This window comes from Amphiprion ocellaris, chromosome 3 (genome assembly GCF_022539595.1).
Source record: "Amphiprion ocellaris isolate individual 3 ecotype Okinawa chromosome 3, ASM2253959v1, whole genome shotgun sequence".
Classification (NCBI taxonomy): Eukaryota; Metazoa; Chordata; class Actinopteri; family Pomacentridae; genus Amphiprion; species Amphiprion ocellaris.
The window spans coordinates 10,861,276-10,877,675 of NC_072768.1; the positions used below are offsets into that span (position 1 = coordinate 10,861,276).

Below are 16,400 nucleotides of genomic sequence, written 5' to 3' on the forward strand. Positions count from 1 at the left end.
CACTTTTATTGTTGCAGAATAATCTAATGGGTTTGCTGTACAAACTGAAGTGTCCTGGGGGCAAACAGATCAGAACACTTAAGTTCAGAGCTAGTTAAAGAGATTATCATAAGAATTATTTGTATAGTGTGTAGCTTATGTTAAGAAGTTTAGCAAAAACACCTTATGTAACCTTAAGCAGGAGTCACATGCCTCTGGATGTGTTTCTCACATCTACAGTCTGCTACTGTTCAGCCCAAACTCATTCTGTGTACCTGCAGGAGACCCTGAATGTGTGCACAGTCCACATGCTTGTAAGTGATAATCGTATTACTTTTCATTTACTGGTGCTCTAGTTGTTGTTTGGGTTCATTCATGATTTATAAACCCTTGATTACCTTTACTGATAATTTGATGTATAACACTGCTTCTTATTTATCTGGTTACACTTAATACCTTCTATTGGCAGCACTTTTTAAATCCATATGTTACTGTTTACTGTTATACACTAAATCACTAAGTCAAATTTCTTGTATGTGAAAACCTACTTGGCAATAAAACCTTCTGATTCTGATTCACATTTGCTTCATTATTGACTTCCTGGGCCCCAAATATTACTTCAATCAATTTTTGGATTGTGACATGGCAGGTATTTCATTTTTGTTTGCAAACTAAATCAAAATCATTTTCTGTGCATACATGTTTTCAAAATCTCAAGAGTTGGTACAATATCGACATTTCAGAATTCATCACAACGCACAGATTAGTGCATACATTTTACAAATAGTTTTGATAGGGATGATTAAATGTATTTTTAAGAGCTGTGACAAAAACAGTTCAAAAATAAATTACCCATCCTCAAACAGCTGCACTTAATAGCTTTGCTAATATTTTTGACATTGTATTTCAGTTTTTATAATTAATTGGCCAACATATACACAATCTACATTGGAAATAAGTTTTTTTTTTTTTATCATCCCTTATTAATCGCACGAGGGGAAATTCTGATTTTCGCATCTCTCCCCAATTGGGGGGAGTCAGAGCCACGGGTCAGCCGTGGTACAGCGCCCCCTGGAGCAGGAAGGGTTAATTCAAAGGGTTAGTCAAAGCCAGCTTAGCAGTCTGTGTGTAATTCTCTTCTAATGACACACCACTGAACATTAATTATTGTGAGAGTATTGATATTGCATCGACTGGTACCTGCAGTGCATTTTTGTTTGTCTGCATGCTTGCCTGACACCAAAAATCACACCTCTCTCTCTGTTTCTGTGTGAGTCTAAAAATAACCTCTCTGTGTGTTTTTATGGTAGAAAACAGAGGGAAATCATGAGACATGACCTCTGCTGTCCTCACTGGGAGCTACTGCCCTGCATATCCACATGATAACTGACAAGAGGATGTCATCATACTGTAAGCCTCTCTCTTTCTTTAAAGTTGCAGCACTGACGTGATACTAATGTCTGAGTCTGAAGCACAGAAAACACACCGTACATATCAACAGTCTAAAGACCCACTGTGGTGAAAATCAAGGGTTTTTTGTACCTTATTATTATGTCCATATATGTTTTTTTTATGCTAGATTACACATCATAAGCAAAATAAGTAGTCAGTGGCTAAATTATTCCAATATTCCAACTTGCCATTGTGTAACATAGAGTAGTTTTACATTTTTTGTGTTGTGTGGAGTAATTTTAGCGTTTGAGCCGATTGTTGGTGAGCTAGTAAGCTCCAGCTGCTGTGAGTGGGGGGTGGAAGAGTCTAAATAGATCCACTTTTCTGGAGAAAGCAATAGTGTGGAGTTAAATCTTAGACATTTTAAGGCAGGAAAGGATTATTTTCATGGAAAAAATCTAAATGTGTAACTTTGATGTACAGAAATAACACTTCAGTAGTTAAATCAATGACCAGAGAGATATTTTTAAGAGCGTAGGGTGGAAAGCTTCGAGTGCAGGCATCATACATTTTGTCACGTGACCTGTTTTTTGAAATGTGAATCACCACAAGCCCATAATCCCTTTAATTAAGGCCTTCTTGCTATAGCACAGCGACAACTGGCAACTACAGAGGAATACACGCATTAATCAGATGTCACCATTCTGGACTTGGAGGGGAAGTTAAAGCAAAGCTTTGTTTAAGATGGGTGGAGTAATCCACATGGTGAGATCTGACAGCCGCCCTTATGACAAACAGTAACCAGCAGTCTGCAATATGGCCTTTACGAATAAAACAGTCCATAGTAAACAGTGAAGCAGTTCTGCAGGCTTCATCCCTTCACTCAGCACTTTTCATTGCTCATTATGCAAGGGAGATATTTTAGTCGCTGACATTTTGATTGTCAGCATTTGGCATGTGGTGGGCTGATAATTCACGTTGAAAAGCTGACTAATTGGGCACCATATCCAACAGACTCTCTATCACTGGAGGCTGTCCAGAGTTAAGATGATTTCATGCAGCTGAGGAGATAATTCACTCGTGAATTCCACTCGGCGCAGCACAAGATATGCGTGTGACTTTCCTGGCCTTGATAGTATTCCTCATGTTAGTGCAGATCTTTGCCATTCGTCTCATCATCCTCAGTTTTAGTGCAGACTTCTTGTTATTTCAGCATATGTTACTAAATAATCTGCTATAGCAATATTGCTTTTTAATGTCCTCTGCACGCCACAAAGTCTTGCTGAAGTCGGGCAGTGTCGCTGCTCCAGTCAGTTCATTTACATATGGTATATGTATGCAAATACGCTGGAATCTCCTCGGTGTGCGAGACTTCCTGCTTCCACAAACTGCATAAACTCAGCAGTAACCTGATTCTCTTCTCATTTACAGTAAGTTTACCATATAGTGAAAAAATGTCTTCATCACAAACAGTAAATATTATCCTGTTTGCTATTATGGAGAAGAAAAACAACCAACGAAAGCGCCTTCCTTGATTTTCTTGTGGCACCTTAGTGTCTCCACCCTCATGGTCTCTGCCCTGTACTTAGGTTTTCTTTTGTTCTACCCTGGCATTTCTAAGCGTTTCCTTTGTTTCTCTGACTGTGTCTTCCTCTGTTTGTCTACATGTGTAGTCCTCTTATTTTAGGTACTTTTAATTTAAAGCCAAGTACCTGTCATGTCTCTGGTGTTCTTGCCTTGATCCCTATGTGAGTTTCCCCCCTTTTTTTGGTTTTCTGCTCCACCCTTATTAGTTCCACTCGTATCTTGTTTCCCAATTAATTGTCTGTGTGTATATAGTCCTGCAAATTCCTCTGTCAGTTTGTATGTGTTTGCTGTCTGTTTACTTACTTGTGTTATTCCCTCTAAGTCCCCAGTGTTTTTGTTTCCTCAGTCTTAAATTACCTTTTTGGGTTAGCCGTTGTTTCTATGGGATCTTAATTTTGTTGGAATTTGATTTGAAACATTGCTATTATGCGAGGATCTTGAGCAGCTTTTCTTGGTTGCTCTGCCAGTTTACGTTCACACCACCCATAAGTTTTATTGAAGTTATTTTGGTTTATGTCACCATTTTGTTTAATCTAACTGTTTGAAACACTTTGCAGCTCATAGTTAAGCTCAAGAATGTCATCTTCGAGGGAAATATTTGGATTTCGGACTTTTGCCAGAGTGCATCTTTAAACTTGCATTAGTTTCCTTTTAAGCAAAACAAGATGTAAACACAGCACAAGGAACTGAAAGAAGCCTTAACCTACTTTATGAAATGATAACCTCACAAAGTTGTTGTGATGACTGATTAGCAATCATTCGGAGTCGTGTCTGGGCTTATTTCAGCTCTGTTTTTAGTCCCTACCAACACCTGACGGAAATATGTGACTGCTGAGCTGGTGGGAGCACCAATAGTTTCATCAGATAATTGCAAACTGTGTGTTTTTAGCCGTTTTGTACTGGGTGCAGTGGGCATGTTTAAGATGTGACATAGTCTGCTGGTGAGAATCAGTCGTGTGAACCCAAACAGTGAAGTTAAACACCCAAGAAACCAAATCAAAAAAAGAACTGACAGACAAAAAAAATAGCGTAGTGCAGAATGACTGTAGCTTTAAAGTTATATCATAAAAATATTACCACTAGCTCACCCAAGCACGAGGCAAAAGAACATTCAGCTGCTGTATTTTCAATAGCATCAGCCCATTTTGAATTATCGCCTGAAAGCACAAAGCCTCCGGATGCAAATGGTGTAAACCATTTACAGATACCAATAACACAGCAATGAGGAGAGCAGCAGCACAAGTAGTTCCTTACTTTTTCAATAGGAGTGTACACACAGTGAAATAGTCGTTCTTGTTTTAATCTTTCAAGTTGTGCTTAGACTTGTTGGATCACTATTTGTTGCCCATTATTTCCAACAAACAAAAGGCTTCCAAGCTTTTAGTCATTTTTAGTAAAAAGTGGCAATGGATGTTTTGGTTTTAAAACCCAAGACTTACAAAATCTAAATCTTCTTTCCTCCCAGTATTAGTACATAATGATGCTTCAAGCAGGTAGAATAATGGGTAAAAAGCTCTGTGTTTTGCTAAACTTAGCGCCTTTCTATCCGTAATTGTATAAATGAAAGTGGTTTATATGTGGAAAAATATTCTGTTGCACAAGCTGAGAGGAAACATGGGAGTGATGGAGAAGACATTATGTAAAATTCTGATGAGCTTTCAGGGGCCATTACAAACCACTTACCATATTTATACCATGAAATATTCAGGCGGCACTTTTCCCAGTAAGCACACAACCATTCTTGAAGTCAGATGCAACCAAACTAAAACAACATGTGAACATATGGTCGCTAGACAAACTCAGACAAAGTGGGACAGCGGCCTGGAAGAGATGTGTTTTCACTCTGGTAAGTGGAGTCAGAGGATGTGCTATTAAATCACGTTTTCATATGATCAAAGGAGATTACAAATGTGCAAGAAAACAACTCAAACTTGTTATATTTTCAATCAGATGGAAGCTAAAAACAGAATGAAGCTGAGGACATTGTAAGGGATCATAGTTGTTTAATAACCACTCTCCATATTTGCTGGGTTTTGTTTTGGAGAGCCCTCTTTGCTGGTCTTCCTCTGCCAGAGTTGGCAAGGAAAGAGGAGGGATTGTTTGGGCCTCTGTATATAAAAGGTGTCCTGGTCTTTTTCCCTCATCCTGTAATTCAGATGGTGCGAGTCTGAAAGCTTCCTTCCTGTCTGGGAAATGACATGCTAATGGCCTGCTCTTCCCTCTTCTCCAGTCCGGTTATCACAGCTGTCTAATGAGAGCATCAGTGTATAAGTGGCTGCTAATGATGAATGCCTTCAGTTTTATCAGCTGCAAGCAACTGGCATCAGTAGTCCTGAAGAAATAATCTTTTTGCTGTGGACTGAAATGATCCATCTGTCTTTGTCTGCTGACATCCAAAGATAGATTTCTATTCTGCATCTTTTGATGATATAAATATTCTTATTAAAACACAGTATTCATGAAATACAAGCCAAAAATACACTTTGAGTCAAAACATTGCTTTTTTGATAGTATTATATATTTAAAGCTGCAGTTTTTAGCCAGTTGGCTGGTCCACTACCATTGGCTGGGACTGATTTATTTATCTCTACAGCTACTGAATGAATTGCCATATTATTTGGTTCATAATGTGTAGTGAAATGTTGTATTTTGTGCTCATTGCAAATGTAACCTAAATATCTATATGTCCACATTAGGGTGATCATATTTTCATTACTGAAAACCAGGACACTCAGCCAGGCAATGAGATACTCAAATGATAGTCAAAGTTTACTCAAAGATGCCTTACAATTTTAATACATTTAAAGTATGCCTCTTCTGTACAGACAGAAAGTTGTTATATTACCAAATGCTGTCTATAACCAAAGACACAAATTCAGATAGATTTCTCAGAGGTTACTCAACATGTTTTATTATAGCAACTTTCAAAAATAGCGAATGAAATAATGTCTCTTCTGTAATAGAAATAAAACAAACAAAAAAATACCTCTGCTATTTTAGCATTCCAACTTTAACAAAAATAGCTCTCACAAACTTACACTCACAAAAAATATCTATATCTTGAGTTTTAGGTCAGTTTAGTGGCCCAATGAAAAACAATGAAACCCATAAAATTTTCTTCATTTAATAAAAAACAACCTGTACGGCCAGGACAGGACATGACAACAGGACATTTGGTCACCCTACTCCGCATGCTGAAGCTAGCATATAGCTCAAAGCATGGCTATGTAATGTGGTAAAACTGTGAACACTGGCTATATTATTATAGGATTCACAGACCTTGACTGTGTAACATGACAGTGGACAGCAGTGGTAACATGCTTTCAGGGTATTGTTACCATAGACTGTATTTAAATGAACAAATCCAGTGTGGCGTCACCCATAGGTTTTCTAAACTACAATTTTGAAGCTCAGTGTGGTGCCTCCAGCTGTCGCCATCTTTGCGGTCCTCACTGCAAATTCCAACAACGAGCCAACAGGTAGAGCTGAGGCGGCCATGCAAACATCTCTGGTCCATTTACTGCCCTATGGTGGCACCTGCCTCTCATTCAAAGCACCCACACCCTTAATTTTGCATGAATGTAGGCCTGGATGAAATTCAAATTTGTGAGTTAGAAATATATTCACCCCCTGTACATTTTTCACTAATGAGGAAATTAAATATTGAAACCACAAGCGTTCTTTGTGCCAGGCTGTAAATGTGTTTATTTCTGTTGTAAAATTGGGCATTTTTAACATGTGGGTCCATGGGGATTGACTCACTTTTGCAGATGGGATCAAGTGGCCATTTGAGGAACTGCAGTTTTTGGCGCGGGAAGTTGCAGTTAATTGTCACGATACAGTTCCCCTCAGTTTTAGATTTATGGTTTGCAACTCTATTATTTTGATCAGATGTTACTTCTCTTCAGCCAATAGTAAAGCTCTAGAAATTCACTTAATGTTCATTGCACAGACTCAAACTATTTAGCGTAACAGCTAAAGAGACAGACATTTTTCTTAGGGAATTTAATACTAGACTTCCAAAAGAATTATTCTTCTGAATGTATAGAAAGGCCATCCCCACATTAGTGTTCATCTCAGGAAGGTCAAGAATATACTCAGGTGATATAAAATATCTCACAAGCGAAGGCTTTATATATGTTAGAGAAGGTAAAATTGAATATCTTCTTCACTTATGACACTAATGTTGCAGAATAGCTTGAAAATGAGCTGAAGTTAAACAGGAATTAAAGGACGATATAACTCTGATGAGCTGAGCATCACCTCAGTTCAGGTTTCATCCTTCTTTATTCAAAGTGGCAAATTTCAAATGGAATTGCAAATCAAGTGCAAATTTAAATAAGGTACGCGATCCAGTGTCGTTTCATTGAGAGGATGGTTTTCAGTTTATTTCCTTATCATAGCTCTGAAACAGGGAAATGTGGAATTATCACACACATAAAGTGAGTGTAAGTTAAGTCCTTAAGAAGATTTATTTGCATAAGCACACACAGAGACGGAGCAGCTTCCTGTGGAACAGCCTTTGATGAAAAGACCTTGTTGAGGTTAGAGTACATAACTACTGTACCAATGAATATCACAGAGGACCTTATACCTCCGATTTCTGCCGGAAAAATATGTGTCTCAATGTAAAATGTTTAGTATTTAGCATCCAATGAGAATGAATCATGGGACAAGCAAGATAAAGACGAAATGCTTTATTAAATTCTTAAAATTCCACTTTTAAAATAGCCTTTGATGCTGCACAAATATTCACATGTAGGAAACAGTCATACAGGCCCTTTGGTTCAGCAGCTTGGTGAGGTTAAGGATGAATTAGCCACCATTTACTGTAACAGAGAAGTATGAGCAACCTCAGCACTGAGACACATTTGCATAAGTTCAGGTCTGCACAGTGCATAGATGAAACGTCTCGGCGGAACATGTGTGATTTAATAATTTTCTGTCATTTGCATTGATTATCTTGTAGAGAAGATTCTGGGAGCTATAAAAAAGTAAATTATGTTGTTTATTTAGCTAAAATCTGTTGTGTTCTTCAGGATGTGTTAAAAGAAACTTAATCAGTTGTGACTCTTATATTTGCAGACGTTCACTCTAACGCATTTAAAGAGGCTTATATGACTCAGTCACGTTTTATTGGAATGCAGAATTTAAAAGACAGTTATGAGGCAACTATTCTCCGACTGAAAACATTTCTGAAAAGTACACCATCCCACAAGCACTGCAAGTAAATAAACTGCTCATGGAATGAATTAATTCCCTCTATTTTGGCTGCATATTAATTTGTTTTGAGATTGTTTCCTTCTCAAATTTTTTTTTTGCCATGGGACCAAAAACATTTCTCACCAGTAAAATATCTTTGCATGAATTTTCATGAATGTGGCACCTTCACTGGGCAGGAAAACCCGGCGTGGCTCTGGTATCTGAGCAGAATTTCACACAGACGTGCTGCAGTGATAAAGGTCATTTCTGCTGACAGCCTGGGAAATGTGCGGACCGCTTTATTCAAATCATTAAGAAGGAACCTGACTTGATGATAAACATTTTGTGCTCTCAACTGTGAATAGTTTCCCACATATTAATTGGTGTGTTCTTCAGTTTTTTATTTCTGAGCTGTGTACATCAGGTCTTTTTTAAGCATGTGTTATTAATTATGATGTATTGGCTGCACATGAAGATAACTTAACACATTATTATCTTATTCACTAATTAGTCAATGCCACACCTCTCATAATGATAAATGGAGACATTTAAGACACTTTAAATCATTGGTGTCCTATTATAACTATGCTTTTCTAACTGCATTTACAGTCAGTGTACTGATAACCAAAGATAAATGATGCCTACTACAAATGTGGACATTTCCAAATTACATCCATGGTAAATAAGCAGTGAACATCCTATGATGCACCAAACACTATATTGCTTGCAGAGCAAAGCCTTGGAGAGTAAAATTGGACTTTTTTTATGAAATTATATCGATCACAACCATCATATATACCATCCAAATATTGAAGTATCTGCCGTCTTGGAGCCTCCAGTCCCAGAATGATCTTACTGACATGAGATAAGAGACAGGAAATGATATTAGAGATGATATAAAGAGTTTCTGTGGTCTGGTTTCACTGCTGCGGCTTATACAACCAGCTACTGTCACTGCAAAGCTCGCATTGCTGCTAAATGATGGTTTTAACAAACAGAAGAAACCAGAAGACTCAAAATGCATTGAAGCAACGGTGGATCTGGAAATTACACCCAGTTGAGAATGATTCTGTGCTGTGTGATTTATATACTGCAGTGTTTCCCTGCAAGCTCTCTGTTTACGTGCACACAAGAAACCAGGTTACAGGAGAAATCAGATTAAAGCAGGAAATTGTAGCACACAGGGGAGTCAGTAAAGCTGGATAAGATAAAGACAAATCTCACACACCGGCTTGTTTCCGTCACTTGAGAGGACAATACGTTGACTTTCATTTCTTGGCGACTAACCAAACCAAAATCCTAACCACTACTTCCCTCGCTAAACTTGACCTTAAACTAACCACGCTCTGATCTCAAACCGAATCTTTGCCCTGAAACCGAAAGATGTTCAGAAGGAGGTCAGAACAACACAACGTGTAAACAGATTAATGCTCCATCTACATTAGCAAAGCAAACACACACATTCATGCTTTCTTCTTTTGATGTTTGTGACAACATCATTCTCATAATGCATTCTTTAGCCCCTTATCCCAACATCATCTATCACCACTAAATCCCCAAACCTACTCTAATTATAACCGATTCAAACCTAAAGGCCTCAAACCAAGTCCCAACCCTCCATCAGCTCTCTGAAGGTCTGTCCCAAAGTATAGACCAGCTACCATGTCCTCATCCCCCCTCCAAAACATGTCCTCACTCCCAAGTTTTAAAACTCACAAACATAGCCATGCAAGTCCACACCCACACACACAGGGAGGCGGGAGTTACGGTCCATCTGCACAAACAGCCAATTATCTGAGGGTCTTTTTCAGTTCAACCAATCGGTGTCCAGACTGTCCCCTCTGCCTTTCCTGGCTCCAGGAAGCAAAACAGTGTGAGCTGTTGCGGAGGACATTTATTGAAATCTACTTCCCCCTTGTGGTCGCTGTTAGCATCACAGCAGCAAAAAGAAATTCATCTACCGGTACTTCATGAAACTGGACTGAAGGCATACAAATACTGTATATGTAATCTGTTACTGCCATATTGATTGGGTTGTTTGTGTGTCTATTTTTTAACAAGCTTTCAAACGGGTCCATATTTTAATTATCATATAAAAACACAAATCGCTAAATGCTAATTAACACAAAATTGGTATTCAGTTAAAAAGTACAACAAACTACAGGTTCCAAAATCTCTTCAACAGATTTTCACAAAAACTAAACATTATAACCTTGGTGGAAATAGGATTTAATGCACTACTTTTGCATTCAATTGCATGAGTTTTAAAATCTATTTAATTCAGTTTTATTTATATAATGCCAGGTCATAATAAAAATTAATCTCATGGAACTTCACATCGTAAGGTAAACATGTTCCAACAGTAGATTATAGGGAAACCCAACAAATACAAAGATTTCGATTGAAGAAAAGACTTAGCAAAAGTGGGAAGAAAAAAAATCTCCCTTTGACAGGAAGAAACCTCCAGAAGAACCAGGGTCAGGAAGGTTGGCTATCTGCTTCGCCCTGTTCGGGTGAGGGTAAAGAGGGAGAGAGGCTCAACAATAACAGAAAAACAGACAAACAACGCATAAGATAACAATAATCACAGAAGAAGTCAGTGAGACAGTCAAAGTCAAAGCAGATCAGAATTAGAGAATCAGAGAAATAGAGAACTGCAGAGAGGAGAAAACACAAAAGTTTGTGACATGAGTTGATGACATAAATATATACATTTACATGCTGTATTGTTATAAATGTATGCATTTATATGCAACTAGTTCATATAATTAATTTGTGTGTTCACTGTAAAAAAAGAGACTTTTTAAAGCACTTTTAAAATATAATTTCTTTAACAGTTTTCTATTATTTTAATTTTTTTTCCTTATTTTGGAAAATTACAGTTAATTACTGGTAATATAATAAATCTAATAATAAAAATAATAAATAAATGTAGTGATAAAATAGAAAAAGTATTATTTTCCATGGTAACTGAAAAAAAGCAAAACAAACAAAAAGAAAAAACATAATCTTATAAATAACAATCACATTAAAAATCAGTATTTTTTAAATTATAAACCATTTAGTTAAATTTTTTAAACTTTATTTGACTGTAAAAAATCGCTTCTTTTTGTGCCAATATTTAAAATAAAAATTCTACATATTAAGAACTGATCAATGGCAAATCATTTTTGGACTGTTATTTGACAGATTTTTACTGTTTGTTTTGTATGACAAATAATATCTAGTAAAACCACAGGAAATAGGATTAATTTACACAAAAACAACAACAACATTTTAATTATTTTGTATTATAATTTGTGCTTTTACAATGTACAATCATAATACTACACCATTTTACTACTTATTATTTAAATCAGTTTTAAAAATTCCATTATTTTACACATATTTACCATCATTTTCCCTTTTTAAAGCATCTTTGAATTTTACAGTATTTCACAATTTTATATGTGTCTTTACTTCCACTCTTGGTGCCAGATTTTTAATTTTTTTTTTTTTTTTTTTTTTTACAGTGCATGGAAAAAGAAGGGGGGTAGAGGAGGGGTGCTCAGTGCATCATGGGAAGTTGCCCAGCAGCCTAGACCTATAGTAGTGAACTAAAGAATGGTTTTAGCAACATGTACCTAATAAAGTGGCAACTGAGCATATGTGACTAAAGCTGATACATTTTTGAGCTCCATAACATATCAAATTTTGTTTAAATTATAAATAATTCATTAAAAATGTTCATTGTCATGTTTTTTATTGTGAGAATAATAATGGTCTAAGCAGGAAACTGGTGTCATTGAGTGTGAAGTTAAAATATTATGTCATGTGTTACTGATTCATGAAAGTGTTGGCAGCACTGTAGCTGGGTCAATATATAATTACAGGAGTTTCTGTAACATAGTTGACAGGTATCATAGTTGACATTTTAACTGTTTTCAGGCCTAAAATCATCATGGCCACCTATAACCAAACACCACATGGCATTTTATGGAAAGATTCTTCTAAATATTATATATACACAATTGTGTAAAATAGAAATTAAAAGTTATTTATAAAGATATTGCAGTAAACCTGCTGACATGCGATAAATCCACACTTGACTCACACACTACTTTATATTAAATAACTCAGAAAGCCTTGGAGTCTTGCCAGTCTTTTCTTCAGGAGGAAATGACATCATGTGGAGCAGGTCATGTGATCTGGAATTAACACACTTCATTGAGAGGTGTTTTTGTAATGAGTAACTTAGTTGGAAATGATTTCTTGGACACAGATACAATTTGTTATTTTCCATATAAAATTTGATATATTGCTGAAAAAGAAATATCTGTCATGATTATCTCAACTTAATGAAAAAGAACACAATCAAAACATTTTTTGAATAAGCTCATTTTATTACTGTTTAGCTAATTAGAAGGTGGTTGTTATTAAGTTCGGACGGTTATTTAGGTGAAATTTTAGTAATATCCAGTCATTTTTTTAATTAATAAATGATAGTTTCCATAATAAATAATAATGGAATATGTAAAGAAATTATCATAATGACCATAAAAAACACTATTTTTTTAAACTTACGATTATATATTGACCCGGCAATTCATTTGCAGTTGTTTTATATACTATAACAATTGCAGAATCATATCTCAGATTTGAGCTCACACTGTATATAGCTCCATTCTTCCACAGTTTACCTTTAATATCGCTGCTAAACAATCGCCTGTAATAAAAGGTGAAAATCAAACGCTGATCTCACCAGAGGGAGCAGCGCCTTAGGCAACACTTTCAGACTTCTGCACTTGTGATTTTCTGCTGTTGCACATTTCTGCACGCTGGTGTGAAACCACGTGAGGGCAACGTTATTAAATCATCCTTATTGTTGTTGTTGTTGGTACTTTGTTTACTCCGCCCACCTGTCTGTGCTATAATAAGCCTCAGCCGGCAGCCGCAGCAGCAGCAGCAGCTCCGCCTCACGTGGAGCTGCGAGGTTTGGCACAGCTGCTTCTCTGAAAAATGGAAGCCAACATTGTTGTTCTGGGGACCGAGAGCGTCGGGAAATCAGGTAAGAACACGTATTTGGAGGAGATGTAAAGTTCAGGCATGTGTTTCTGAATTAGAACTTCATTGAAAGTTGGTTGTCTTTCAGCTCTGACTGTGCGTCTCTTAACTCGGAGATTCATTGGGGAGTATGGAGATATTGGTGAGTGTCCAGCCTGTTCTGCTAAGTCTGGTGCATTTTTAAGTAATCCAACTTTACCTCAACTTATTTATTTATATTTTTCTGTTTTTTTTTTTTGTTTTTGTTTTTTTGTTTTTGTCTTGCAGAATCCATCTACAGTCACAGTTTTATAGCAGATGGGAGGGAGATCACTCTGAATATCTGGGATTCACCCTATTCTGAGGTGAGGAGATGAATATTCAAGTTGTTACCAACAATGACATGGTGATATCAATGGTTTTATTCTGCTAAAATGCTCTTCTATTGCCAGTAATGCTGAAATACTCAGATAAAAGCAGAGCAATGTAAAAGTACAGTAGAAGTATCGGTATTATCAGTAAAATGTATTTAAAGTGTTAGAAATTACTCTTTATGCTAAATGGTCTTTTGCATTGTTATAATGTTATTTTATAGTTATCTGGAACTGTAAGAAGAATTTGAATGTTTAAGATCATTTGAACTGCTTTAACAGTAGCAAAAGTACTCTTTTGATTAGAACAAATTAGGTAAAGAATAAAAAAATACAGAAATAAAGTTAAAGTAACATAAAATGTAGAACAAAAATTAAAAGCTATTTCATATTTATATTTGAACAAAGTACTCTAAATTCTAAATGGTCCCTCGTACAAAGAATTTGAAAGTTAAAGTTTAAAGTGCTTTAATAGAAAGAGAAGTGCTAGAATAGTCTCTTAATAGCAATAAATCTGGTAGTTATGAGCAAAAAAATCAACATCTATGTAATTTATACTTAGGTAAATTGCTAAAGTAGATGGATCATGTTACTTTCCACCTCGTTTGCTATAAATTAATGTAAATGTCTGATTTTGCAGGACTCGTCCGTGGAAACGTCCCTCTTCCAGAAGAAGGTCCGGTGGGCAGACAGCTTCATTCTGGTCTACAGCATCTGTGACAGGGCCAGTTTCAACAGCATCAGCAGGTTCATCCAGACCATCAAGTCCACCAAAGACTACCTCGGGGCTGATAAGCCGCCCATAGTGATCGTGGGCAACAAACGGGACCTGCACCACCGGCGGACGGTGCTGAGCGAGGAGGGCCGGCTGCTGGCTCTCAACACAGACTGCCACTTCTACGAGGTGTCAGCAGCTGAGAACTACCACAGCGTGCTCATGGTGTTTCACGGCCTGGTGGACAGGATGAAGGACGCCAAGCTGACCACCAAGAGGCCTCTGGGGTTCAAGGGCATCGTGAAAAGCATGTCTGCAGTGTTCGCCAGGAGACGGACAGACTCGTTTTAAGGCAGACGAGGAGGGAGCTGTGGATGAAGCTGCATGAGAGGGGTCATGCCTTGATGGATGTTATTACAATCTGTCAGTAAAAGGTTACCACACGTGTCACATCACTGTGCCAGAGGTAACACTGAAGGCACCAGAGGCACAAAAAACTGGAAGATACTTTCATTAGGAAGTGCATAAGGAAGAAAGAAGGCCATTAAGCTTCGGAAAACACGGACACAGAGCAGAGATCACAGATGTTTTCTGCACTTCAAGACAAACAAGACTGATAAAAATGAAATAAAGTGGTCCTTATACAGACTCTTGTCATGTAACATACTATAGTGAGCAGCAATGAATGCATTGTGTTTAAGCTATGGACTATATTTTACCAAATGTGGCTTCAGATTGGAAGATTCTATGCACAGAATAAATGTGCCTTTATTTATGATGCACATGCCAAAGACAATGTCTTAAGAAGGAAAAAAGCTGGTAAAACCTCAAGTGAAACTTTATGTGTTACAAGAGAAAGGGACTGAAACGTCTCAGATTCATTCTTAAAGGTGAAACAGACACATTTGTATTTATTCAAGTTTAAACAAGGAGAAGAAAGAAGAAACTACATGTTTTCTATATTTATGAGCTCTCCCATGATTCATGCATTGAACTGTACTGTTTGTATGAAATTTTAAGAGGTTTTCAATAAATGGTGTGCAGAAGTCCTGTTTTTAGTTGTGTTTATTCAAAATGTAATGTGACTTTCTATCGATCCCCATATACACATAATGTCAGCTTCGTCTCAGTCTTGCTCGGTGCTGACAGCTGAACAACTTGACCCCAGATCTAAATAAAGGATGGTCTCCTTTGGGACTGCATCATTGTACAACTGTACAATCTGTGTCTGTGTTTTTACAGCAGCCTGGAAGGATGCTCTGGGATTGTTGTGATTAACTGTGATGGTTTAATGTAGTTTTCTGTCTTTTCCACCGTCTTTCTAATTTTTTTTGCATTCTTTTGCAATATAGACACCACACTGCCTAAGTTGCTGTAACTATGCAGTAACTGGAAAGATTTGCAGAGTCGCATCATCATGTGAGCAAATATGTGAAATGTTTCTCTGCTGACACAAAGAAGAAAAATAAGCTTTTACCAGATTAAAAATGCTCTTCTGACAGCAATTACACTTTTCTCTGAGCATCACTCAGCATTAATTGGGTTTGGTTTGGTAGTAAGAATGTGTTTTTGCATATAACAATTTTCAAATCGTGGCAATGCAGCTTTAAGGAACTGAAAATCCCTCCTGAACAGACACATAGTGAAAGGGACTGTCGACACAGGATATGTTGCTGTAAAAACATCCAAATTCTTGGGTAAAACCCCTCACTTCAGCTTCTTGACCCTAAAATCATGCCTCTGGGGACATCACATCTATCTCCATTTTCAGTGAGAGTCTGCAAATTCCACTTTGCAACTAGGAGACCATTTCCCCTTGAAAAAAATCCTCTAATTTGCTTCTGACCTGCTCCAGTAAACTTCGTCTGACCCCTGAGATTAAGCAGCAGAATAGTCTGTTCCTCCGTCTCCTCCCTTCAGCCGCTGTCTTTAGGTGTCAGATGGATGAGAATCTTTGCGGCTGCTAATGCAGCAGCGTAGGAGGGCAAATGGCAGGTAAGCTGGTGCTGCTCGTCCTCTTTTCTATTCTCGTGTATGAGGAATCTGACAGGAACAAGGCAGGGGTTAACAAAGCAAGACGGGGCCAGTCTGGCCCCTGCAGGTCCTTGTCACAGTCTCTGACCCCTCAAGGT

The 16,400-nt window shown here is 37.4% G+C and overlaps 1 protein-coding gene and 1 long non-coding RNA gene across 3 annotated transcripts in view; one reads left to right on the top strand and one right to left on the bottom strand.

Annotated features, from left to right (window-relative positions):
* Positions 1-1,093: 1,093 nt before the first annotated feature.
* The window catches only part of LOC129348562 (uncharacterized), a 70,076-nt gene continuing 54,769 nt past the window's right edge, over positions 1,094-16,400 (bottom strand). The window contains exon 3 of the long non-coding RNA XR_008601155.1: positions 1,094-7,787. This is a non-coding gene — a long non-coding RNA (uncharacterized LOC129348562). The remainder of the gene's footprint in view (positions 7,788-16,400) is intronic.
* On the top strand, positions 1,285-15,314 carry si:dkeyp-59c12.1. 2 transcript variants are annotated; one of them, XM_055009038.1, is made up of 5 exons: positions 1,285-1,389; positions 13,078-13,207; positions 13,292-13,345; positions 13,471-13,547; positions 14,194-15,314. In XM_055009038.1, exons 2-5 carry the CDS (start codon positions 13,159-13,161, stop codon positions 14,617-14,619), a joined length of 606 nt encoding a protein of 201 aa, XP_054865013.1. In that variant the 5' UTR covers positions 1,285-1,389; positions 13,078-13,158; the 3' UTR covers positions 14,620-15,314. The 2 variants fall into 2 exon arrangements, with proteins under 2 accessions (XP_054865013.1, XP_023136553.1); XM_023280785.3 differs by lacking the exon at positions 1,285-1,389 and having other exon boundaries at positions 11,644-13,207.